The sequence below is a fragment of the Corvus moneduloides genome, chromosome 15 (assembly GCF_009650955.1).
Source record: "Corvus moneduloides isolate bCorMon1 chromosome 15, bCorMon1.pri, whole genome shotgun sequence".
NCBI lineage: Eukaryota > Metazoa > Chordata > Aves > Passeriformes > Corvidae > Corvus > Corvus moneduloides.
Window position 1 is genome coordinate 17977112 of NC_045490.1, and position 26489 is coordinate 18003600.

At 51.7% G+C, this 26489-nt stretch overlaps 1 protein-coding gene across 4 annotated transcripts in view; it reads left to right on the forward strand.

Moving 5' to 3' along the window:
• Positions 1 to 26489, forward strand: part of SIL1 (SIL1 nucleotide exchange factor) — a 111764-nt gene that overhangs the window by 62931 nt on the left and 22344 nt on the right. For all 4 annotated transcript variants that reach the window (XM_032125336.1, XM_032125337.1, XM_032125335.1 and 1 more), the window contains exons 5-7: positions 6864 to 6960; positions 9099 to 9290; positions 13815 to 13936. In XM_032125336.1, coding sequence (XP_031981227.1) covers positions 6864 to 6960; positions 9099 to 9290; positions 13815 to 13936 — 411 coding nt within the window. The remainder of the gene's footprint in view (positions 1 to 6863; positions 6961 to 9098; positions 9291 to 13814; positions 13937 to 26489) is intronic.

Genomic DNA, 26489 nt, shown 5'->3' on the forward strand with positions numbered 1-26489 from the left:
AACCAAGAAGAAAGGTATAAAGATCAACACGACGTGTTTTTTAGAATTTCTGTGCAATTTCTGTGTGGATTTACCCTTGCCCTGACTCTCTGTACAGTGCTCATCGGACCTTCAGCTGAAATCTCCAGGTTAAAGCTTGTAAGGCCTAGGCAATGGTTCAGTGGCACAGGGGTGCTTTCTGTATTGCTACGAGGTATCAATTAATCAGCTGCTTTTATTGTGGTAGGACTTGAGATTTTGGGTCAGCAGGCTGATTGCAGAGCCCTTGACTGTCAGGGTTGTTGCCTCTCGGAGGCGTAGCGACCTGGTTCAGGAAGGGCACGACGACCACCTCAGGTCGTTCGGACCATCAGCTCACAGACACCAGTGTGGTGGACGGCAAATGGCCTTTCTTCATGGCTTACATGGGGTTAAATAACCTGGGTTTGCCGCGTCACTTCCTTCTGCTCACGTATTACCTGTAGAGGGGAGGGGTTCTACCTGTCGAGCACAAGGCGCTATCTTCCGAACGCCTGTCCCTAATCACCTACACCCCAGATCCATTTCCTGCAATTCCCGAGGCTGTCACGGCCTTCAGAGCACGAGCGGCGATTTTTCCTCCCTGGGGCCCGATGCCGGCTCTCGGCCCAGGAGTGCCGGTGGCTCCAGCAGGAAGGGGGGCAGAAGGTTTCCTGCCTGCTGTGGTGCCATCGCTGCAGGGGCTGCTCCTGTCAGAGCCCCCTCTCTGCTGGTGACACCTTTGCTCTTGGGGCCACCAGCAGGGCCCAGTGCCGGCAGCGGCGTCAGTGGGACCCCCTGTGCACAGGGACCCCCAGCCCCAGGGTGGCCGTGCCAGCACCCCCAGGCACCTCCAGCCCTGGAAACCTGGAGCAAGCAGAAGCCACAACAATTCTCAAAGGCTGCCAGTGCCCAAAGGAATTGCAAAGAGAAGCGGGCTTTTTAAAATAAACAGTGTTTAATAGAAGATCAACAACAGAACATCTTTCATTATAAACATCCTTGTAACAACAACAATCTATAGAACGTATTTACATGGGAGCCTATAGAGTGAACAATCTTCAAAACGTATTTACATGGGAGCCTAGAGAATTAACAATCTTCAAAACGTATTTACAGGAAACTTCTAACATCTAGAACATATTTACAGGAAACTTCTAACGTCCAGAACATATTTACATGTCTGTGGCCAGAGTCTTTGTCAGTGGTGGTATAAAGGAGGCAGCAGGGGCACTGAGGGCTGTTCTCTGTGCCCCCAGGCTGGCACACACTGGCAGAGCAGGACTCCCCTGAGCACTGAGCCTGGCTGGGGCTGGGAGATGGGCCCCAAGCACTGTGATAGGGCTGGCGTGGCCCAAAGCAAGTGCAGGGTGGGCTGGAGGTGGTGCTTGTCCCCCCTGGGCACTGTGTCCCTGAGCGGGGCCGGCCAGCCCAGCCCCAGCCTGGCGGCAGGGGACCCACTCTGCCTGTGGGCAGTGCATGGTGAACATCTGCCTGTCCTGCTGCTGGAGAGTCTGTCTTCATCCGAGGATCATGGGCTGCTCCTTCTCTTTCTCGACCTTCCCGTCCTTGGTGTTGTCCTGCACATCAACCTCCATGTCCTCGATGTCATCCTTCACGTCAACCTCCATGTCCTCGATGTCGTCCTGCACATCCACCTCCATGTCCTCGATGTCATCCTCCTTGTCCACATCCATATCCTCAACAGACTCTTCCATATCCACCTCCATCCTTTCTTCTGTATCCACCACCACGTCCACTTCCATGTCCTCCACGGTGTCTCTGGCACGCTGCATCAGGGAGCACAACCTCTCAGTGGGGTCCCTGTCCCACACCACCCCCACAGGGCTGCAGTCCACCCACTCGGTCAGGGGGTGTCCAGCTCCCTGGAATGGCACTGTACCTTTGCTGGGACAGGAGTGGACATCCTGCTGCGATTGGTGCTTCAGTGCAGGCAGGAGAAGTCCAGGCAGCGGGAACAGCTCAGCACTGCTGACGTAGCGAAGAGCGAGTGACAACTGACCACTGGCAACAGGTGGATTGTCCACTGTGTTCGTTTCTAGGTCCTGGATGTTCCATGTGGAACAGTCTGTGATGTCACAGAAGTTTCAGGGCCACTCCACGGTGGGACATGGGGATCATAGAATGATCAAATCCTTGAATGCTTTGGCTTGGAAGGGAGCCTGAAGATCATCTGCTTCCAACCTGAACAACCTCCCACCTGAGCAGGTTGCTCTGGAGCTTGTCCAGCCTGGCCTTGGATGTTCCCAGGGATGGGGCGTCCACAGCCTCTCTGCACAGCCTGTGCCAGGCACCACCACCCTCGTAGTAAAGAACTTCTTCCCAGCATCAAATCTATTCCAGCTCTCATTTTCATCCCGTTACTCCTTGTCCTGTCCCTACAGTTCCTGAGGAAGAGTCGCTCTCCCGCTTGCCTGTAGCCCCTTTGCTCACTCAGCCTTTCCCCACAAGGGAGGTGCTCCAGTGCCCTCAGCAACTTCATGGCCCCCTCTGGCACTCAGCAGCTTCCCTGGGAACAACAGGGGCAGCAGCCATGGCGGTGTCCAACAACCCGTGGAAGGCACTGGCCTTGGCATTGCCTGGGAGCTCTGCGCTTCCCACAGTTATGGAGAGAGGAGGAGGACATGAACAGGAGCAGTACAGGGAGCCTGAATGCCAAAGAAGGAAAGCTGATGATCCTGAGTGCCTGTGCAGTGTTTGTGGAGGCTTTAATGATGCCCCTGGTATCTCTTCCAGGGCTGTGGGGATGTTTCTGGTGGAGGAAGTCCAGAGGAACATTTCACCAATGTGTAGAAAATGATCTTGGGTAGAGGTAGAGGTTGAATTCTCTCGGGAAGGAGATGGTTCCGTTTCAGGAAAGGGCAGCTGAGCAAACTGCTGAGCTCGGGGCCCTGTTGGTGCTCCTGGGGGTGCTGGCACGGCTGCCCCGGGCTGGGGGTCCCTGTGCACAGGGGGTCCCACTGGTGCCAGTCCCAGCACTGGGCCCTGCTCGTGTTGCTGGGCTGGGGCAGAGCAGTGTCCCCAAGAGCAAAGCAGAGCGGGGTTGGACATGAGTGGCCCCTGCAGCGATGCCACCAAAGCCTGCTCAGTGACTCCTGCTCAGGCCATGGAGATGCTCTTTAGCTTCGCAATGCCTCAGCAGCTGCATTTCCTTTTTTTTCTGTGCTGCAAGAGTGATTGTGGCCCAGATCAACACTTCTTGAACCAAGAAGAAAGGTATAAAGATCAACACGACGTGTTTTTTAGAATTTCTGTGCAATTTCTGTGTGGATTTACCCTTGCCCTGACTCTCTGTACAGTGCTCATCGGACCTTCAGCTGAAATCTCCAGGTTAAAGCTTGTAAGGCCTAGGCAATGATTCAGTGGCACAGGGGTGCTTTCTGTATTGCTACGAGGTATCAATTAATCAGCTGCTTTTATTGTGGTAGGACTTGAGATTTTGGGTCAGCAGGCTGATTGCAGAGCCCTTGACTGTCAGGGTTGTTGCCTCTCGGAGGCGTAGCGACCTGGTTCAGGAAGGGCACGACGACCACCTCAGGTCGTTCGGACCATCAGCTCACAGACACCAGTGTGGTGGACGGCAAATGGCCTTTCTTCATGGCTTACATGGGGTTAAATAACCTGGGTTTGCCGCGTCACTTCCTTCTGCTCACGTATTACCTGTAGAGGGGAGGGGTTCTACCTGTCGAGCACAAGGCGCTATCTTCCGAACGCCTGTCCCTAATCACCTACACCCCAGATCCATTTCCTGCAATTCCCGAGGCTGTCACGGCCTTCAGAGCACGAGCGGCGATTTTTCCTCCCTGGGGCCCGATGCCGGCTCTCGGCCCAGGAGTGCCAGTGGCTCCAGCAGGAAGGGGGGCAGAAGGTTTCCTGCCTGCTGTGGTGCCATCGCTGCAGGGGCTGCTCCTGTCAGAGCCCCCTCTCTGCTGGTGACACCTTTGCTCTTGGGGCCACCAGCAGGGCCCAGTGCCGGCAGCGGCGTCAGTGGGACCCCCTGTGCACAGGGACCCCCAGCCCCAGGGTGGCCGTGCCAGCACCCCCAGGCACCTCCAGCCCTGGAAACCTGGAGCAAGCAGAAGCCACAACAATTCTCAAAGGCTGCCAGTGCCCAAAGGAATTGCAAAGAGAAGCGGGCTTTTTAAAATAAACCGTGTTTAATAGAAGATCAACAACAGAACATCTTTCATTATAAACATCCTTGTAACAACAACAATCTATAGAACGTATTTACATGGGAACCTATAGAGTGAACAATCTTCAAAACATATTTACATGGGAGCCTAGAGAATTAACAATCTTCAAAACGTATTTACAGGAAACTTCTAACGTCCAGAACGTATTTACATGTCTGTGGCCAGAGTCTTTGTCAGTGGTGGTATAAAGGAGGCAGCAGGGGCACTGAGGGCTGTTCTCTGTGCCCCCAGGCTGGCACACACTGGCAGAGCAGGACTCCCCTGAGCACTGAGCCTGGCTGGGGCTGGGAGATGGGCCCCAAGCACTGTGATAGGGCTGGCGTGGCCCAAAGCAAGTGCAGGGTGGGCTGGAGGTGGTGCTTGTCCCCCCTGGGCACTGTGTCCCTGAGCGGGGCCGGCCAGCCCAGCCCCAGCCTGGCGGCAGGGGACCCACTCTGCCTGTGGGCAGTGCATGGTGAACATCTGCCTGTCCTGCTGCTGGAGAGTCTGTCTTCATCCGAGGATCATGGGCTGCTCCTTCTCTTTCTCGACCTTCCCGTCCTTGGTGTTGTCCTGCACATCAACTTCCATGTCCTCGATGTCATCCTTCACGTCAACCTCCATGTCCTCGATGTCGTCCTGCACATCCACCTCCATGTCCTCGATGTCATCCTCCATGTCCACATCCATATCCTCAACAGACTCTTCCATATCCACCTCCATCCTTTCTTCTGTATCCACCACCACGTCCACTTCCATGTCCTCCACGGTGTCTCTGGCACGCTGCATCAGGGAGCACAACCTCTCAGTGGGGTCCCTGTCCCACACCATCCCCACAGGGCTGCAGTCCACCCACTCGGTCAGGGGTGTCCACCTCCCTGGAATGGCACTGTACCTTTGCTGGGACAGGAGTGGACATCCTGCTGCGATTGGTGCTTCAGTGCAGGCAGGAGAAGTCCAGGCAGCGGGAACAGCTCAGCACTGCTGACGTAGCGAAGAGCGAGTGACAACTGACCACTGGCAGCGGGTGGATTGTCCACTGTGTTCGTTTCTAGGTCCTGGATGTTCCATGTGGAACAGTCTGTGATGTCACAGAAGTTTCAGGGCCACTCCACGGTGGGACATGGGGATCATAGAATGATCAAATCCTTGAATGCTTTGGCTTGGAAGGGAGCCTGAAGATCATCTGCTTCCAACCTGAACAACCTCCCACCTGAGCAGGTTGCTCTGGAGCTTGTCCAGCCTGGCCTTGGATGTTCCCAGGGATGGGGCGTCCACAGCCTCTCTGCACAGCCTGTGCCAGGCACCACCACCCTCGTAGTAAAGAACTTCTTCCCAGCATCAAATCTATTCCAGCTCTCATTTTCATCCCGTTACTCCTTGTCCTGTCCCTACAGTTCCTGAGGAAGAGTCGCTCTCCCGCTTGCCTGTAGCCCCTTTGCTCACTCAGCCTTTCCCCACAAGGGAGGTGCTCCAGTGCCCTCAGCAACTTCATGGCCCCCTCTGGCACTCAGCAGCTTCCCTGGGAACAACAGGGGCATCAGCCATGGGCGGTGTCCAACAACCCATGGAAGGCACTGGCCTTGGCATTGCCTGGGAGCTCTGCGCTTCCCACAGTTATGGAGAGAGGAGGAGGACATGAACAGGAGCAGTACAGGGAGCCTGAATGCCAAAGAAGGAAAGCTGATGATCCTGGGTGCCTGTGCAGTGTTTGTGGAGGCTTTAATGATGCCCCTGGTATCTCTTCCAGGGCTGTGGGGATGTTTCTGGTGGAGGAAGTCCAGAGGAACATTTCACCAATGTGTAGAAAATGATCTTGGGTAGAGGTAGAGGTTGAATTCTCTCGGGAAGGAGATGGTTCCGTTTCAGGAAAGGGCAGCTGAGCAAACTGCTGAGCTCGGGGCCCTGTTGGTGTTGCTGGGGGTGCTGGCACGGCTGCCCCGGGCTGGGGGTCCCTGTGCACAGGGGGTCCCACTGGTGCCAGTCCCAGCACTGGGCCCTGCTCGTGTTGCTGGGCTGGGGCAGAGCAGTGTCCCCAAGAGCAAAGCAGAGCGGGGTTGGACATGAGTGGCCCCTGCAGCGATGCCACCAAAGCCTGCTCAGTGACTCCTGCTCAGGCCATGGAGATGCTCTTTAGCTTCACAATGCCTCAGCAGCTGCATTTCCTTTTTTTTCTGTGCAAGAGTGATTGTGGCCCAGATCAACACTTCTTGAACCAAGAAGAAAGGTATAAAGATCAACACGACGTGTTTTTTAGAATTTCTGTGCAACTTCTGTGTGGATTTACCCTTGCCCTGACTCTCTGTACAGTGCTCATTGGACCTTCAGCTGAAATCTCCAGGTTAAAGCTTGTAAGGCCTAGGCAATGGTTCAGTGGCACAGGGGTGCTTTCTGTATTGCTACGAGGTATCAATTAATCAGCTGCTTTTATTGTGGTAGGACTTGAGATTTTGGGTCAGCAGGCTGATTGCAGAGCCCTTGACTGTCAGGGTGAGCTGTCTGCAAACCCCACACAGAATACAGCACTCAGACCAATCTTTTCTTGAGCATGGTGGGTTTTTCATTCCTTTCATCCTGCCCTTGGCCATTGCTCTAATGTCACAGTGAAAACAGAATAGAGGCAGTTGTTCACTCATAACATGTTCTGGTTTGTTTGGTCTCTTCTGCAAGGCTGGGCAAGGTCGACGTCGATGCAAATTCATTCACATCTGAGGAGCTCAAAAAGGCCTTGGCTAAAATGAAGGAAAGTGAGAAGGCCGAAAGGAAGGTGAGTTTCCTGTTTCTAAAGCAATGCACAGTGCAGGGCTGGCAACACACCCTGTTACACACTGCAGAAATACAGTGGTTAAAACGATTGCTTGGAAAACACTGTGCAAACGAATCTTGTGCTGAATATGGACCTAAAATACCTCTGCTAACCCGTTAACATAGTGTTCCCTGGCTTTTCTGTAGGAGTCTATGATTCTGTGAATGGTTTGGGTTGGAAAGGACCTTAAAGCCCACCTCATGCCACCCCCTGCAGTGGGCAGAGACACCTTCCACTATCCCAGGTTGCTTCTAGCCCCATCCAACCTGGCCTTGAGCACTTCCCAGGGTTGGGGCAGCCACAGCTGCTCTGAACAGTGTAATTTATCTGTTCCACTACTGCTCAATTCACAAAAATGTCTGCAGGCCCCAAAGGGGGCTTGATTGCAGCTGATGGTATTTACAAAGGGAGTTACATTCCCTTTCACTGCCCTCCTTGCTTTCTGTTTCCAGCCTCATGCCCTGGATAGCAAAACCCAAATGGCCATGGTGAAGCAGGGGCTGAAGTTTCCTTACACAAGCTCCAAGTTGTCCACTTAGTTACAAACAATCCTCAACCCAAAGTAAATAGGTAGGATGAGGTGTGACTCAGCAGGTGCATCACAGCCTCTTTCCCCTCTCCCCCTCAGCAGCGTTTCCTCAACCCTCTCTCCTCCTGCTGCTCTGGTGTTGGCTCAGTCAAAGGAAAACTGAAAGAGGAGTCAAGGCCCTGAAGTTTTGCTGTTGCAGAAAGGCTTCTTCTCCCCTTATGTGGTAGCAGGGCATGGTTTCGTTTGCCGTGCGATTATTTCCATAGCAGCATTGCAGATTGATTGCAGGGCTGCTGGAAATGAGGATCATTGAAATGCAAAAATTAGTGATCCTCTATTAGGTGAAAATAAGCCATATTTTAAAATCCCCTGTTAGAATACCTTTTGTCCCAGCAACTGGGCTAAAAGCAGCTACATCTAATGGACCTAAAGTGTTCCATCTGCAGTCCCTCCTGCAGAGAGCAAATCCATCCTTGAAGGATCCGTGTCGGAGGAAATGGAGTTACACTGAGCCTGTGCCCCTCTGTGCTGCGGCAAAGGCAGCTCGGGTGCTTGGGGTGGGCGTGGTGCTGGGTGTGGTACCTGTGGTAATTAATGAGTACATGGACAGAGCTTTCACCTCCATTGCTCACTTGGTTTTCCCCTGGTTTTTTTTCTCCTGTCCTTGGGGCAGCCCAGCTCCAGCCTGGCCTCTCTGCTTCTTGTGTCCCCTGCAGCAGCAGGCTCTGTCCCCAGTGCCACCAGTGCTGATGTTCCTGCGCCTCTGGGGCCCTCTCGGATCTCTGACAAATCCTTTCCTTCTCACCACATGTTTTGTGTCAGCTCTCTCGGTTCACGGCAGCCCTTGGGATGCTGTTACTGCGAGGGAGATGAGCCGTGCTCAGGACAGGCTGTGTCCTGGACAAGCCTCGTGGCACAGCACTGCAGCTGCCCCCAGCTTATCACTGCTCCTCCTGCTTCCCTTTCTGACACCTTCTGTCCCCACACCTTTCCCTGGGAGATAGAGCCATCCTGGAATGTGTTCAGTGCCTGGAATGGTGAAAACATCTTTGTCTGTGTCCGAGATCTCCTTGGAGTCACTGGGCACTTTGGGCTGGGTGGGATCACTGGAGCTCTCCAGCATCATGTCCATTCCAGGGAGGTTCAGCTGTAAGATCAGGGAGGTGGCTCAGGGCTTTTTGCAGTCAGGTTTTGAGAACATCCACTTGCAGACAAACAGAGAACTGCAGTGCTGCTGCCTGTGGACTTGATGTTCAGCTGGAAAGATGTGGGAAATAGAAATGGTGCACAAATGGTGTTTAGACATAGAAGTGGTGCACAAATGGTGTCCAGATGTTGAAGTGGTGTACAAGCCCTACTGCTCACTCATACTGTGGGTATCTCACAGGTAACTGGGTTTCCCAGAAGGACCCTCCAGCCCTGCCCCTGCGTTTCTGATGCACAGCAGTAAATTCATTGGCACAGACAGACAGGTTCCCTTTGTAAATTTGGGGTGGCGTTCCTTTCTGTGTCTGTCTTGTCTCTCTTCATCTCCCATCTTCATCTCTGGTTTCCTCCTTCTGTTTTCAAGGCCCGAGAGGAAGAGGTGAGGAAGAAGTTCCGGCCCATAGAGCAGCTGAAGGAGGAGTTTGAAAAGCTGAACATGAAGATGGAAACAGATTATGAAATTATGGTTAAATTAATAAGCAAACTCAACAGCTCTGCCTCCACACTGGATGAAAAAGTAGCAGCACTTTATGATCTCGAATATTATGTTCACCAGGTAACAAGAATGCATCAGTAACTGCCGTGTAAAATCCAGGGGATACGGTGCCGTAAACGGGGTTTTATTTTTCTTATCGGTATCAGGTAATACAAATTGCTTAATTACCATAATCCTGGGACAATACCAGACAGCAGAGGGCTAGTGCAGGCTTATTTTATATCCAGGTTTGAATTAATCACTTGTCGTGCCAGGAGCCAGCAGTATCCTAGGGGTTGCCTGATTTTGTTGTCTGTTCTCAGGCTGGGTTCTTATCCTCTCTTTTTCCTCTTTCATCTGCTTAATGTTACAAAATGGGGTTTTAGCTGCCATTTTTGGGTAGGTAGAGTGGTGGGTGCTAAGAAAATAATTATTTTCTCACTGCTTCCATGGAAAGCTGCCGTGGTTGAGGGTAGGTGCCCTTACATCAGTTCACAGATAATGTCTTTGTACCAGGGAAGGCGACAGCCACCCCAAACCTCCTCTTTTGTCTTGGTGTGAGTAAGCAGTGGCGTGTAGAGCCTCGCTGTGCTCATTAGCTCTGTGTGAGGGTAAACATATTTCCTGGCATCTTGCTTCCTCGGGTTTGTGCTCACACCTTTCCCCCCTCCCTCTGATCTCTCTTGCTCTGCTTTCAGCTCACACATTCCTAGCTCCCCTTGGATGCAGCTGCAGGCACCAGAGCTCTTCTCCCCTGGGCTTGGTGCCTTCCTCAGTGCCACCCCTGGGAGGGTGTCTGGGCATCCAGCCTCTGCTCTGCCTTGTGGGAAAAGACTTGGCTCCTCTCTCCCCAGTGGCTGGGAGGGTCTGGAGTGCGCTGGGAGAGTTTCCAGCGTCACGTTGTCATTTCAGAGGGCAAATGGGACAACTCTTGGGAGGTGCCAGTGCAAGCCCTTTCACTGGAACAGCACTTGTTAAACCAAAGGTGGTATTTTGGGGGCAGGTAGCTGAAGTGTTGCTGCTGACAGAGGGAGTCCATGTGCCAGCTGATAGAAGTGTTATTTCCAAGGCTCTTTGTCTTGAATTTCCACTCTAAATCTCTGTTGTGGGCATGCAGAGGCTGCCTTGCTGTTTGTTCTCCCTGCTTTTGTGTCACTGACGGCATCTGTGTGACTCAGAGAATAAGTGTGAACAATGGGCGCCCAAAGAGCTTCATATTTATACTCAGGGCTAATCTTGCCTGATTAAGGGTGCCAGAGCATCAGGCCAGTGTGCTAAAAAGCAACTCCCAAACACCCTGGGATGCTTTGGATTCCAGCATAACGGTCTGGACTATTCCAGCAGAAAATCCCTGCAGCACAGGATAGGGCAAACAATTTCAGAATGGCGAGAGAAACAGGGGCTGGAGCATCAAAGGGAAGCACATCCAGCATCAAAGGGGTCAGGGAGGGGGAATGGCAGGAGGCTGGCAGGAGCACAGAGGCTCCTTTGTGCGCCGATCACAGCGCTGCTCTGTGCCCGCGCTGTCGGGGCAGATGGCTGGGCAGCACCTTCTCGTCAGGCAGGAAGCTGATAAGAAATATGACTTGTCTCTAAGCCAGCATGGCTTTTCCTCCTCTTTCTTCTTCCAGTCAGTTGAATACGTCCAGAGCATTATCTCTGCTTGGGACTGCCTTTAGCAGCACTGGCTTAATGTAATTACTGAACAGCAGCCAAAGGACGCTTGTGCCGCATAACCCTGGAAGGGCTGAACTGTCAGGACTCCTCTGCAGCGAGTCACAGCCGTGCTGTGCCACGGGAGCAGGGAATCCTTGCAGGTGTGGGTGGCCCAGGCCACATGTGGCACCACTTTGCTGGTCCCACCTTCCCCAGCCTCCCTCAGAGCAGTACCGTGCCATGGCTTTTCAGAACTCCTTGGCTCCCGGCCATCGTGCTGCTGCCTCTGGGGCACGGGGTGCCCTGTTGAGTGGAAAATGCCGTGCCCTGGGGGGTGTACAAGCAAAGGCTGCTCCCTGCTCTGTGTCCTGGTGGTGAGCACCCTGAAGCAGCGGGGTGTGAGGCAGCTCATGCTTCGGAGCGTGCCACGGGGAGCGGAGCAGGAGCTGTGGCCAGTGCCGAGCCCGGGGAGATGCTCTCTCCTGCTTCTGAAGAGTCAGCCCAAGGGCTCTGTGTTTGCTCAGCTTTTGGTTGCCAGCTCTGGTTTGCCTCTCCTCAGTCACGATTCAGCTTGGCATGTTTGGGAGCCCGTCTCGGAGATGGAGCAGGAGGGTTTGGCTTGCTGGGTTATCTGTAACGCATAAAACCCAAATGCAAATGTGAAGAGGGTAGAGCATAACTCATAAACAGCATTCACGGTGCTTGCACAGCAGTGTGCGGAGCCAAGACCCGTTCTCAGGCATTGCAGGCTCTTTCTCTCAATTATTTACTCTCCTTATCTTCCTCTCTCCTCTCCTCTGACATGCTACACCGTCTCTCTCTGCTAATTTCCTCTCCATCGCGTACGGTTGACATGCTGCTTTCCCTTGCTCTTGTTTTCTAGTATTTTCTCTCTCACTTTCCCTCCCTATTTTCTTTCTCCTCCAATTCAAACCTGCTCCCTGAATAACTGCTGTCATATTTGCTCTTCTCCCATCTCTCTCCTTGCCTGCTTTGCCTGTGTACTTTACTCAAGAGCTCTTTTGATCTTTGGTTTTTCTTCTGTGCCGATTTCAGTGGACTGAAGTGAGGTAGGAGCTGCTGCCTCACAGCATCCGCTGCTCCCCAGAGAGGTTAATACCTTCAAGTTGTTAAGTTTGGGGATTTTGTTGGTTTTAAAACGGTGAGTGAGGGAAGGAGCTCTCACGACAGACTCTGGTTAAAAAAGATAAACACATCTTGAGAAAAAGCTTTACAGCATAATTTATGTTCTGCAGCTGAGGTGTCTCACTGACGCTGGGGTGGCACGAAGGACTCTGGTGCTGCTGAGGTCCCAGCAATGGCTGGTTTTACCACACCAGGTGCTGGATGCAAATTCCTGCCTGTCCATACATTCCCTCTCGTGCAGAAGTCAACGTCCCATTCCAGCACTAAACCAGTTTTTACAGAGGCTGAGTAATAAAAGGACCCACTGGCAGCTGAAATTGGGTTGCTGCATAGATTTCTTTGTAGACAGAGATGGGTCTGCAGAAAAGTGAGCGATCTGGCAGGCCTGGTTTATAGGGACAGTTAAAAGAACAGCATCTGAAAGGATACAAAAGCTGCTGCAAATCCTGAATCAGCCCCAGCAGACCTGCAGAGAGCAGCTTTGCAGAGGGACAGCAAGCGGTGGGTATTGTCCCGTTGGGGAGCAGAGACGAGCTGGAGCTCCCCAGGTCCTGCTTTGGTTGGTGACGACAGACCCATAGGACACAAAGCTTCTTCCTTCTCCTGGGTACCTGAAATATCTGACTTTGGGCCAGTTTTGATGAAGGTACATGGTTGAGATAAATATAACACCGAGCATGAAGTCATTGACTAGAAGAGTGTCCCACATGCCCTGCATGGCTTGTGGTGTTTGTCCTGTCCCACCCCATCGGGGGGTTGGTCTGCCCTGCTGATAACTCATTTTTATATTCTGTTTCCATCTGCCAACGATTGCTGTTGTCTCCCTGTCTTTCAGAGAGGAGAAATGTCGAATTTCTAAACCTGATTTTTCTGTGCAGGCAGTTCTGAGCATTCATCAGATCCCCTTTTAAACTGAAAAAAAAATCATTGAATACCAAAATGCATCGATTTGACTTTGGACTGAATTTTGTACTTGAAGTACCTTGTGCTGTTTCTCTAAATTTTGTCTGTGAGCACTCAGAGCCTTTTCTGATCTCCTCTCCAAGAGCAGATGCCCGCTGGGACTGTGCCTGGCTAGCCCCTGATCCAGTTAGAGCCAGGGGCTTATGAATCCCCACTAATGTGTAAACTTTTCTCTACTGGCAGTTAATCCATTATTGTTTGCTTAGAAAGGTCATTGTGGGGCTGCTCCATGGGGAAGCTCCTGGCTGACCCCTCCAAGCAAGGACTGGCTTTTTCTTGTCCATATGAAGTTGTTGATGGAACTCATGGAGAAGTCCCAGAACTGCCCACGCTCCTCACTCCGATGCCACCTGTGTACCCTGTTGGTGCTGACAGGCTCCTAAACATCCTTGACTCCTGGTGCTACAATTACAGCATTAATTAATTGCACTTGCAAAGCATGCAATTCCCTGGGTCCCCAGTAAAGGCCTGCTCAGGTGGGAGCGAAGAGCTGGAGTTTTCTGACATCAGCAGATGTACTGAGATTTTGACACCACCTGCATTACCGAAATACGTGTCAAGAGTAGTTTTGATAGCTATAATCAAAGTATTGGAGTTTCCAGTGATGCCTTCTGTATGTGGCAATATCCTCCCACTGTGCCTGTGCAGCCATGGCATCGCTGCTCCTGGGCAGGGCTCTGCAGAGTTCAGCCAAAGCTGTTCCCTCCGAATTTTTAATTCCGTTTAAAACTCTGTGCTGGTTAGAGCAGGAGGGAGGGGATGCTGTGGGTGTGAAGGGAGGTGTTCTCTAAGGGCTGGGGGTTTGTGCTGACAGGACCTGCTCTCTCCCTGCTGTCCCAGGTGGACAATGCCAAGGATTTCCTGTCCATGGGTGGGCTCCGGCTGGTGATCGAGGGGCTCAACAGCAGCGAGGCCGCGCTGAAGGAACACGCTGCCTTCGTCCTGGGAGCTGCCCTGTCCAGGTGAGACCTGCCCTCAGCTGGGCTCTGTGCCTCTCTTCACTTCTCTTGGTTTATTTCTGATAGCACAGACTGAAAGCTGTGCTGTGACACGCCACAAAGTCCACTCCCCCAAAACTGTCTTGTCCCCTGTCTAGCTCTTGCAACCCCCATTACCCCTTCTCCTCAGTCTGTCCTCATCTTGCTCATTGGACATATCCAGAAGTAATTTGGTGTCAAATCTAGGATTGTTTCTTGATTTCCCTGGGCTCCCTGCTGGTACAAAGTCCAAGGGGGGAATAATTCTGCTTCTCTCCCCTTCCCCAGCCCTCTCTGGGGGAAGATGTGAAGGGGGATGCAGTGACAAGCACCCCAGCGAGCACCTTTGTCCCTCCTCTTCCTTGCTCCTGGGCTGCTGCAGGATGGCAAAATGCTGATTTGAGCAGCTCCCATGGACTTTGGAGCAGAGTTTGGGCCCCACAGACGTGTGCCTCTGACATCCAAGAGGTGTTGATTAGATGCAGGGTCAGGAATAGGGTCAGCAGCCAGAATCCAGAGGAGACTGGCCTGCAGGATGTTTGAGATTCACGGGAAGGAGCCCGGTCTGCCTCGTGCTGGGGCATCGTGTGTAGTGCTACAGGAGGTGCCCTGTGGGCTCCATGGGTTTTCTTGGTGCCCCTTTTGGATTTATGGGGTTTGGGACTTTGCAGGGGATGTGTTGTACATTCAGAGGTGCAGAGGCTTTAGAAATGCATTGGATGGACTCAAACTTCAGGATCAGCAGTGCAGAGTGAAAATTGAAGGTCAGGACTGTTTTATCTGCATATTTCTACACCTAAAAATACAGTCACCTTCTCCAGCATCATAAATTATTTATGGCTTAGTCTAACACATGGTCCACGGACCTGCATTTATTTGGCAATCTTGTGTACAATGCAGTTGGCCCTCAGCATGTGCGAAGTGATGGGGCCTCGTGGATAGGAGCAGGTACCCAGACTGGCACCAGGAAAGGATCCAGCTTCTAGTCTGAAACAGAGCCTGACTTAGTGATGACAGGAGGATACATCAGAAACACAACCTGCTCTTCATATTCTGGTGTATCTTAATCCTTGAAACAATACTGGAGTGGTTTGCTCAGGTTCTTTATGTAGATTCTTAATTATATGTCCCATACAGAGAAGATCATGCAGAGGGTGTGGAAATATTTGCAAGTAACTAGTGAAATGACAGGGGCTGTTAAAGAGCTTCTCACAGATGTACCTGACATGACATGGTCCAGACTCCAAAAATTCACTGTCTCACGGTACATGAGAGTGTAGCAGTGGCCACGAGAGTCATGCTTTTGTGTAGTATTCCTCACTCAAGTGCAAAAACCTTCTTTGGACCTCTCATCTGATATGACAACATTAAACTGCTGCTTTGCAAACTTGTGGGCCTTTTTTCTTTGAAGGACATTCTGGCAGATGGTAATTTGGAGTGGTTTGGATGATACATTGTCTCAGAGCTCTGTTCCAAAATATGAGGGATATTATGCCTTGGTTTAAGTTTGCTTTTTTTCCCCTTGCTGTGCTTAAGCTTTCTCAGTAGACACCTACATGCCAACTTGTCTGCTGTGTGCTCACTGCTTAATTCGTTTGTTCATACATTTTCTCAGCTTACTCCATGCTCCAGTTAAACTGTCGGGGGCATTTCAGGTACTTCACACAGCATTTTGTGTTTTTCTGAGGGCTTGTTGTTTATTTCCTTCACTCGTGGTTGTTCCTGGGAGCCTCGGCGAGGTGGTAAGACTTTCCAGTGAATTCCCAGAGGTGTCACAGCTCGCTGGGCTGCAGGGACATGATCTGCCCTGTGCCTGTGTGCCTGGGGCTGGTGTCAGGTCCTGTGCTGGATGCTGAGCCTGGGAAGAGGCAATGGTCTGCTGCTCACCCAGTGGGTCTGTGGCCACCTCCCAGGTCTCTTTGGCTGGGCTGGCTCAGGCCAGCAGTTTCAAGCCAGGCAAACATTCCCAGAGAGAAATCAGGGCATGATGATAGCAGCTCCAGAGCCTGGCATGGTGGGTCAGTAACTCCTGGCACAGCTCAGTCTGGAAGAGGGAGTTTGGCTTTGTCTGTCGACATGTGTTTAACACAGGAGGAAACCACTGGACACAGAGTGATTCCAGATATGCTTGGGTCACATCGAGAACTTTTCAGCTCTCAAAAATACCCAGATCTTCTCCAGTTTTGCATTGTCCTCAACTCCATTCAGGTAGTGAAGCAGGTAAGGGGTGGAGCAAGCAGTTGCAGCACCCAGGTCCTGCCTGCACATGGTCCTGCCAGGACCTGGCCCAGAGCTCTGGCTGTGCTGAAAGCCCATTGGAATAAAAGGGTTTTCCAGGGGATCAGCATCTTGAGCCAACAGGCCAGGTGGCTGGCCAAGACTTGAATCAGCAAAGGCAGGAGGAGGAGAAGGCACAACAGGGCCAGCTCAGGATTTCTCCTTCCTGATACTGCTCCTATTTATTTGGCTTAAAGCAGACTTGAAAAGCAGCCATAGCACAGCAGGATTTGGACCTGGGGGCACAAGGTCCTGGGGTGCAGCTGCCAGGATCTGACCTCCTGGCATCCATCTGCCTCTGTGAGCCTCTGCCACAGGAGAGGCAGATTTCTTCACCTGATGGGGAGGAAATCAAGGTTTCATCTCATGTTTCTCTTATATGTCCTTCAGTTCAGGCATTTGGGTTTTAATCGCTGAGTCTGTGACCAAATCAAACATTGTTCCATCTGGTGGAGTTCTCTGAGCAGTGCCCTTATTGCAAGTCTAAAACCTCATCACAGCCTTACTGTTTTTAAGCCTTTAACAAAATGTTTTCCATTCAGCAGTTTGCAAAAGTAAACTTCATTTGAACAATCCTCAAGTGCTCTGATTGCAAATAAAAGTTAAATGCACTAACAAAAATGATTGCTAGGCATGTGGGGTTGTACATTTAGGTATCCATAATTCACTAACAGTATATGCCAATACACAGCATTATCTGGATTTCCAGTGATTGCATTAGCATAAAAGCATGTTAGCATTTATCCTGTGGTACTAACATTTAAATATATATAAGTGTGAAATATTAAGATCCAGCATTTTGGAGGCAAGCGAAACTACTGTCTGTAAAATGTTCCTGCATATTTTGAAGGTACACTCCAGTATGTTCGGATGACAATCAGCATTCGCACCATTGGGTCCAAACATTACAAAAATGTCAATGTTTTATGCAAAGAGGAGCTATATTAAGCTAAAAAAGATTGCTGATGAGAGAAGTGTCTTCTGATGTCCTCTGAGCTATTTACAGGCAGCATCTCCCTTTGTTCGTGGCACAGCCGGGCCTCTGTGCAATCTGCATCTCCATGTTTCACAAGACTGGAAATGTTAGCCAGAAAGGATTATGCTTGTGATTAAAACCTCCATTTTTGAAAACTTTACCTACAGGAAACGTTTTTCCACACCAATAATTCGAACATTTTAGTATTTTGTAATAAAAGGATTTTTGTAATCCGTTTAGAAGGGGAATAATAATTTATGTTGAATGCCTTCTTGAAGCTTTATCCCAAATGCTGCCCGTGCGCTTAGGGGTGAGTTGGAGGTGAGCATGGAGAGAAGTTAAGCAGTGGGACCTTCAAGGCAAAGGGAAGCAGTTTGTGTTTCATGGGGACAAGGCAGAAGGCTCAGAAGGTGAGATTTTGGCCTGGCCAAAGTGGGGAACTGGGAGGGCAGCCACTTGTGCAGCTGCAGTGAGAGACTCGTGGCACTTTGGCCAGACCTTTAAAACCCCACCCAACCACGTGGCCGGGGACAGTGATGTCCCACTGATGGTCCGAGCTGGCGTTTGCCATATGTCCTAGAAGGGCCTGGGACAGGCCCAGCACAGCCTCTGGCCACAAGCCCAGCACTGCTGGGGTCTCACTGTTCCCTTTTGGCCCTGAGTGCTAAAGGACTTGGTAAAGGCTTGGGAGTAAACTCATCACAGGTGATAACTGAAGCATCATCCTGCAGCAGCACATGAGTTTTCTATGGATTGTCTTGGCTGCTTCCCAGAGATTAAACCCCTTAAAGGATGACCGTGTGCACCCTGAATATCCCATTCACCATTATTTGTGTTACCCAGCTCCCAGGCTCGTTCAGAGCTTGCCCCACTTTGGTAAAGCCAGGAGGGGCATAAAACGTGTTTGCCTCTCAAGAGAAGCCTGAAAGAAGCTCCCTGAGTGATGGGCTCTATTTCCCCTTGTTGTGCTGGGGTGTCTGACAGAGCTCAGCATCGTGGGGTCCACCTGGTTTTGGTTCTGCTTTTCCATTGTCTTTTCTGAGGGAAGAGGGATGTGGGAATTCTGTCTCCTTGCTCTGTCCATCAGTCCCTTGGTGGTGTCCATTCTCCCAGGGCTCACGACTTCCCTGCTCTGTTGGAGAAGCAGCAGCTCCTTCAGGATGCCTCTGTCAAGAGGAAAGAGCTTCCACCAGATTTAAGGGGTTTGAGTTAGGTCCAGCTGTGCACTGAAACTGGTTGGTGCTCACTGGTGTTAAATAACACAGAGGCCCAAGCAATAAACCCAGGAAAAGTAAAATTAAAGACCTTGCTTCGATGCTGTCTTGTAAGGACATAAGAATTTCTGTGTGGAGAAATAAATCTGGTTAGCTTAACAAGCACTGTCCCTACCCTTTTATTTCCAATCCATCTTCATCCCTTCCTCCTCCAGCTTCTCCTTTTACATCCTGCAGTATTTGCCCATCTCTTTATCCACTTTGCCTGATTTTTTCAGTGGCCCTGTTTGCCCACACCATGTGTTTGCCATCTCCCAGTTGCAGCAATTCCAGCTCCACTCCTTGACTGCTTATAATTTCTTGCTTTGTAGATTGTCTCCTCTATCTTTATTTGAACTCCTGACTTGTGTGGAGTTATCAGCCTCACTGCACTTAATTTCAAATTAATTTGATTGGGTCACCTCAGTTTTTTTTCTGTAATGATAATGAACTCAACCTATTTAGCCTTTCCCCATTATGAATAACCTTAACAAAAACTGCAGTGCAGTATAAATGGGTGTTTCATCATTGTGGTTAATTACACAGAAGAATAAATCCCTAAACATTTTTCAGCCTCTGAAATCTAACAAGAAAGTGTAATTAACATTTAAAGAGTAAACTGCCATCCTTGTGCTCTCAGGAAGACAAGGAGGGAAAAGTCTAGAATCCAAGGTTTGCTCCTGGGTTTTTTGGGAGAAATTTTTGGGGAAATGCTGATGGCTGGAAGTGGCAGAGGGTGGGTCAGGTCCTTGTCTTGTTCCAGATGTGTTTTCCCCAGGTGCCTGCAGCTCTGGAGAGTTGACAAGGTGGGATGGGCATCTTGGCCTCAGCCCAAGGGACTGGTTTTAGGCTGAGGACATTGTCCTTTCTGTAAAACATGGGAATGCTGGAGTGAATTCTCTGCGTTGGGCTGGTGCTGGGAGGATGCTGTGACTGAAATGGGAGTGTTTGGCCTCACATCACATGTGGGCAGTGAGCTCCCACACGGCTCCCCCAGCTCCACTGGGTTCTCCCAGTCATCCTGGGGCTCAGGTAGGTGAACTTGTCCTCCTGTGTCCTTCACACAGCGATGGGTGCTCCCACAGCCTGCAGGCTCTCATCAGTCCACAGCTGCTGATGTTCTGAGAGCTGTGGGAGGTGTCCTGCCCTGCAAACATAGCCCCACAGAACAGCCAGTGCTGCCCAGGGCTGTGACAGGGGTGGGGAGCACCAGGAAGCTGCTCCAGCAGAGCTTTAGCAGGGAGGGAAAGACTCATCACAGCCAGCTCATGCATTATATAAAACATGTTGTTTCTGTCTCATTGTGTTTAGTAAATGGTCTCTGCTAAAGCCTTTGAGTTATTTTGGTGGTTTCCATTTAAAATACATGTTCAGGCTGGTTACCTAATCACTTTCTGCCAAAAAAACCAGCCCAAACTTGCTGTTTGCCAGTGCAGACCTGGTTCTGTAGCTGGACACAACATGTTTTCCTCTGTCTCTTCAGCTACTATTAATTCATCCTTCTTGCTCTGTACAACTCCCTGGCAGGAGGGTGGAGCCAGGCAGGGCTTGGTCTCTTCTCCCAAGCAACGAGGAGCAATAGGACGTGAGGAAACAGTCTCCAGTTCTGCCAGCAGAGGTTTCGATTAGGGAAGTGTTTTTCACTGGAAGGGTTAGGAAGCACTGGAGCAATCCTGGAGGGGTTTGAAAGCCGTGCCGATGTGGCACTTAGGGACATGATTTAGCAGTGGACACGGTAGTGTGAGATTAATGGTTGGACTTGATGATCCTGGATGCCTTTTCCAGCCTAAATGATTCTGTGATTCTGTGTTTTTTGTTTATCCTTTTTACTACAGCCTGAGCACTCTCTGCTAATGGCTTCACAAGCTTCAAAGATTTCCCTCCCTAACCACCTACATTATTTTCCTGACCTGCTCTGACTATCCCAGGTCTTGGCGTGTTCTCTGCATTCCCTCCAAACAATAGGTGCAAAACACTCACAGAGAGGAGGCGTCTGCATCTGCTCTTTGATCAGGGTGTGCAGGAGGCTGTGGCAGCCCACTGATGTGTGTTTCAGAAGGCAGGTTGAGAAAGTGCATTGAACAGAACACAGAAGGGAAGAATGTGAGATGAACAATGGGAGTGGGAAATGCAGGATCCTCAGTGAGGACCTGCTCGCAGCAGGGTTTGGGGTGGACAGCACTGACCCTTACAATTGCAGCCATTGTCTGAGCCCCATCTCTTCCTCTGTAGGTCCTGCTGTGTGCACCCTCCTACCCCTTCCTGACCGTGGCTTTTGTTGGATTTTGTTGTGCCAGCAGGCTGTACACAGCGAGCATGCAGAGCCAGCTTTGGGGCTGCATGGCAGAACTGGGCTGTCAGAGGGGTGCTGGGGGCCTGCCCTTGCCTCTCGTGGCCTCTCTTCTGGATTTAGCTGTATTTGCTCCCTCACTCCTCTGCTTGTGCCAAGGAGAGGCCAGCAGAGCTTTCATAGGAGGCAAAATAACACAAACCAGCAACTGCAGGCTCCCGTGGCATCCAGGAATGGCCCTTGGCTGTCCTGACTGAAGAGGGACCAAGCCCCGGCAGGGAACTTGTTTCCAGGCTGGCATCTTCCAGCCTACCTGTTCTCTTGATACAGTGCTTTGATAAGCTTTCTCCCATCTGTCTATTCATGTGCTTAAAGATTCATTGAAACAGGTGATTATTCATCCATGAAGACAGTTCCTCAGGCCTTCACCAGATTGCTGCCAACCTCAGCTGCTTCGAGGCTCTCCAGGTGTTTGAACGGGATGATGGCAGAGAACAACAGCTTACTGGAAATTATCTCCTTCTGAAGGAACTCGTCATTACTGTTAACTACTTGCTCTTCCCTCAGGTGCAGACATTCTGTTCTTCTTGTGAGCTGGGTTTTGATGTCCCTTTATTTTAGATGATCTTTTTTCCACTTGAAAGGAGATGTCCATCAGAGGCCCTCGGAGCGGCCTGGCGTGTTTTGGAAGGGGATGACTCACTGGCTTGGCTGCCTGAGCAGCCGTGCAGCCCTCTGAGCCCTGCTGCTCAGGGCAGCTGTCTGTGGCCACCCCACATCCCCAGGGAGCTGGGCCAGTGGCAGCCCCCTCCCCGAGGGCAGCTCAGAGTCCCCACTCGAGCTGGAGAAACGCCTTGCAGCTGCTTCCCACTGAGTCTCGGCCCCTTGATGCCACTGTGGGAGCCCTGAATAGATAGGAAAACTAATTTGCTGCTCAGAGCATCAATAGATGTACGTCACTTGTCCTTTCTGCTGCATTTAATGAGTTTTTCCAAGGTACTGCAGCCAGTTCCAGAAGGCTGCCATCAAAGGATCTTCGTTTCCATCAGAAGCCTCATGCCCCTCAGCGCTCTGCACTCCTCACGTCTCACATGTCTCTTATGAATTCAACGTGGAGCTCATCTTATAATTCCTTGCAACCATCCTTTCCAGACTTCTCTCCTTTTTTTTCTGAACGCCTTGAAAACAGGGGGTGGGAGAGAGGAAGGGCTCTTCCTGCAGTGAGGTGGTGGTAGCTGGAGCCCAGGCGAAATGTGGGTCATGCTAAACGTCCTGTCACTGCTGCTCTCCACAGTCGTGACTCACTCAGTTATTCCCTCCTGGTGCTTGGCTGTACCTGTTCCCTTCTGTTAATCATCCTGGAGCTGGCTTTGGGCATCCCTGCCTGCGTCAGCCTCGGCTGTCACCGTGTGGGACAACATCTCCACGTGGGTGAGGAGGGAGGGGACGCTCTGGTGCTGCCAGACTGACAGCCAGGGGATGATGGGCACAGCCCTGCAGTGGCAGTTCCAAGGGACAGGTCATTAATCCTTAGCTGATCTGCTGAGATCAATAATTAGGGCTGTTGCTTTGTATAAACCACCAGATCAACACAGGAATTGCCTTATTGAAGTGGACGTGCAGGCCTGGCTGGCTGGAAGGCCCCCCTGGCTGGATTGCAGAGGAAGGAGCACAAAACCCAGGTGCTAACAGTGTGCTGACATGTAAATGAGGTTTCCCTAAGCCTTGAGCAGCTCAAACCTGCCATACACGATGAACCACAAGGGTTCTTAGGTTTTTTCTGTTTCTGTCAGTGCAACAGGGAGGGTTGGAGAAAGTTTCTGGATTCTGGTCCATGCCTGGTGCAGCAGGGTGGCTGCTGCCAGCATCCCTCTGCTCAGAGGCTGCACATGGGAGCCTGTGTGAGCTCCTCTGCATGTTCCTCCTCTCCTTGTGGAAGCAGGTTATGTCATATTTCCATACACACTCTGTCATAAAAGCCCCTAAATATGATTTTAGTTTGTTTACATGTCTTGCAATGAGCAGGAACTCACCTGAGTTGTTTTCCAAATTAATACCCCGCTGCTTTTACTTAACAAGGTCTTTTTCCAAGCTGAGAACAGTAACGACTCTGAGATTTCTTTTTTAAAAATGCATTTTCTTCTCAGGTACTTCATATTGAAATCCATCTTAATTTCGGTTCAGCTAGTGTGTGAAAACACACGGTGAGGCATTATTAGTCCCTGAAGGAATAAAGACAGATGGAGCCCAAAATGGAATTGGCTTTATGATTAATTGAAACCTTCAAGAGTGCAGTGGAGTCAGGGCTTGGTCCTACCCTGGCAGCACCTGGGGATCCATTCAGCTGGCATGAAGAGCTGGGGGGAGACATACAGATGTCACCTGGCAGAGCCAGCCCCGAGCTGTCCCCTCCCGGTGGGACTTGGGGCTGGAGGAGGGCGGGGTTGGCCCAGGTGTGGGTCGGGGTGAGGAGGGGACGGTGGCGTCGGGGTCCTTGCGTGGGATGACGTCCCTGGGTAATGAGCTGCTATTTCTGCCTCGAGCCTCCCACAGCTGTGCACGATGGCTCTCGTGTCACTGCAGAGCTGAGCGGGGAGGAGGGGAGCGTTTTGAGGCGTGCTCCAAAAACCTTGGAAATGGGAATGTAGAGGTGTGGCAGGGGCATGGGGTTTGGGCTCTGCTCTGAGTTCCTGCTCCATGCATGACCTGCACAGTTTCCTCAGGTTTCCCATCCTTGCCTGTGAGAGGGAAGGGAATAATGGAGAAATACCAGGTGGTCTTATGCATGGTGGCTTCAGAATTAGTGCATATTTCTGGGGTCTGTAGCCACAGACATTTACAGCATTTTCTGCTGGAAAGGAGGAAGAAAAGGTGTTGCAGAAAGGAGAGTTCCCCATTGTGTTTTGGGAGCAAGTCCTCCCTGTGCGAACTGGCTTTATTGCTCATGGTGGTGCTTTCATGGTCAGCAAGTCCTGAGCAGCTCTGGAGCTGGGGAGATGCAGCAAGTGAAGGCAAAGTTGCTTTGCAAAGGCAAATCCAGATCAGCTATGGAGCTGTGTCAGCACATCCACTCGGAGAGGGCAGGAAGGGGATGGTCAAGGGCAGCAGTGGCAGCCCCAGGAGATTCCCAGTTTCCCACCTGGTGCTCACTGCTGGTCTGGCCTCTGTGCACGGGTTGTGCTGGGCACAAAGAGAGGGCTGTGGGTGCCTCCCCCTGAGGCAGCTCAGTGAGAATAATTTAAGGAAGGACTTGGTGTGGGAAGTTGAAGTTGGCTGTGGGGATCATGGTTTAGGGTATGGACGTGGCTGGGGGCCCATGACTGTGTGTGCTGGGCAGGTGTGTGTGCACTGAACTGGTCTTGCTGGGGCAAACTGGATGACAAGTGGCATCCATGGGTCCCTTGCTGGGAGGAAGGTACAGGGGACACATCTCCCAGGCGCAGCCAGGACAGTCTTTTTACAGGCACCAGCACCCCTTCCCGTGCTGCAGTGGCAGCACTCCCAGTTAAGAAGGTGACTGGGACCTTGCTAAATGTCCTGAGCAGTGGGAGCACTGCTGGAAATGAGCTAATCCTGCAGATCTGTGGGGAGCTGAGCTAACTCCTAGAACATGATGCTCAACACCTCACCAGACATCCAGTGTTCACCCACTCCGACAAGTGCAGTTTGATTTTTGTTATCCCTGAGCCCTCCTAGGATGGCAGTGAGTTTGCTGAGGTGTGTTTTGTACAGTGAGGAAGGCTCTGTGACTGAGCTCTCTCTGCAGGACCTGGCCAGAAGTCATGGAGAGATACTATAAGGCTGCTGTGGATTTTCTTTTCTTTCCCTGGGGACTCTGGGGATTGCACATCAGTGGATTGTGGATTAGCGAATCAGGAATTAGAAATGCATTTTTCATTCTTATGTTACACACTAATGAACTGACAAATTTAATTTCTTTAAATCCAGCTATTTCAGCTGGAATTGACGAAGTCGTCTTCTGTCTCTTCTGGTACCTCGAGAACAGCTGAATCCTGATCTCTCTGGGGTCACATCATCCACAGTCACTTCTTTGTCTTTAGCCTGTGGCTGTTCCAGAAGTGCAGTGTGCTCTCCAGGAAGAGCCCGTCCCTCCTGGGTGGTTGCTGAGTGGAGCAGGGGGTGCGTGCCCGAGCGCACATCTGCCTGTGCCAGGGCAAGGAGGGGAACTCAGCCCTGGAGAGCTGGGCTGGCAGCAGCCTGGGGGCTCCAGCTTGGCTGTCTGAGTCCACTGGTAGCAACTGAGGTGTCTTTCCCAGGCAGGCACCCTGTTAAACCCAGCGCCATGGCCCTGTCGAGTGCCTCCATGGCACAGCACAGAGTGTTTGCTCAGCTCCAGCTGTGAGGTGTGCTTGGCTTACATCTAGAATCAGAATATCCTGAGTTTAAGGGACTCACTGAGATCACCCAGTCCAGCTCCTGGCTCTGCACAGACCCCCCAGCAACCCCACCCTGTGCACCCCTGGCAGCTCTGGCAGCCTCGGGGCCGTGCCCATTCCCTGGGGAGCCTGGGCAGTGCCCGGCACCCTCTGGGGAAGAACCTTTCCCTGCTCTCCAGCCTGAGCCTGCCCTGGCCCAGCTGCAGCCGCTCCCTGGGTGCTGTCCCTGGCCCAGGAGCAGAGCTCGGAGCTGTCCCTGCGCTGCCCTGGGCAGGAGCTGCAGCCCCGGGGAGCTCTGCCCTCAGCTCCTCTGCTGCAGCTGGACCAGCCCAGTGCCCTCAGCCGCTCCTCGGGCGGCCCCTCCAGACCCTTCCCCAGCCCCGGCTCCCTCCTTTGGACGCTCTGGAGCAGCTTTGGATCTCTCTGATGTTGTGGCACCCAAAACTGTCTCAGAACTCAAGGTGAGGCCACTCCAGTGCAGAACAGAGCAGGACAGTCCCCCCCCTTGCCTGGCTGGCGATGCTGGGTCTGATGCCCCCCAAAAATGATGAAAGAAAAATCTAATAGATTTTTTTTCCCCTTGGGCTCATTCCTGTGAATGCAGCTGAGATCTTCCCTTGCTCTTTTGCATCCCTCTGTGGGGAGGATCCTGGTTCCTTGGGCAGCTCCCTCCACTGTCACAGGCTGGGATTTGGGTGACACTGTTGCTGGGGGCTGCACAGGCTGCAGTGGGCTCCATGTGGCTCTCCTCCAGCTGCACCGTTCTCCAGGTCTGAGGTGGCACCTTCCCTAGCCAAACCCTGTGCCAGGGACAGCAGAGAGCAGAAAAAGGCATTTCTGTCGTTAAAAGCCTAACGGCCTGCGCTGTGGGGCCCCGGCGGTGGGGGAAGAGCAGCTCCATCATTACCCAGTCACTCTTCAGAGCTTTCAATGAGAGCTAAACAAAACGGCCCTGGCTTTCCAGAGCAGGCTTTATTCCTGCTCTCTGTGATGCTGAAAGTGGGTCTGAAAGGCGGCCGCCTCTCACCACGAACCCCGGCAGAGCCGTGGGCCGGCCCCCGCCGGCAGAGCCCTCCCGCTGCCGGGGCAGGAGCAGAGCCCAGGACATCCGTCACTCCCCGTGACTGATGAACGGGTTTGGGGCCGTGCCTATAATATCTTGATTAACAATTAACGTGATGGAATTGGGAAATACATCTCGTTCCTCACCCCAAGCTGACAGGTGAGGATGGATATATGTTGCCTGGTTGATTGCTGTGCCTTGTTAGAGCCTATTTAGGGTTGATTGAAAAGCAGAGGCTTTGTGTGAGGAGAGACCTTTAATCTCCTGGCAGAGCCAAGTGCG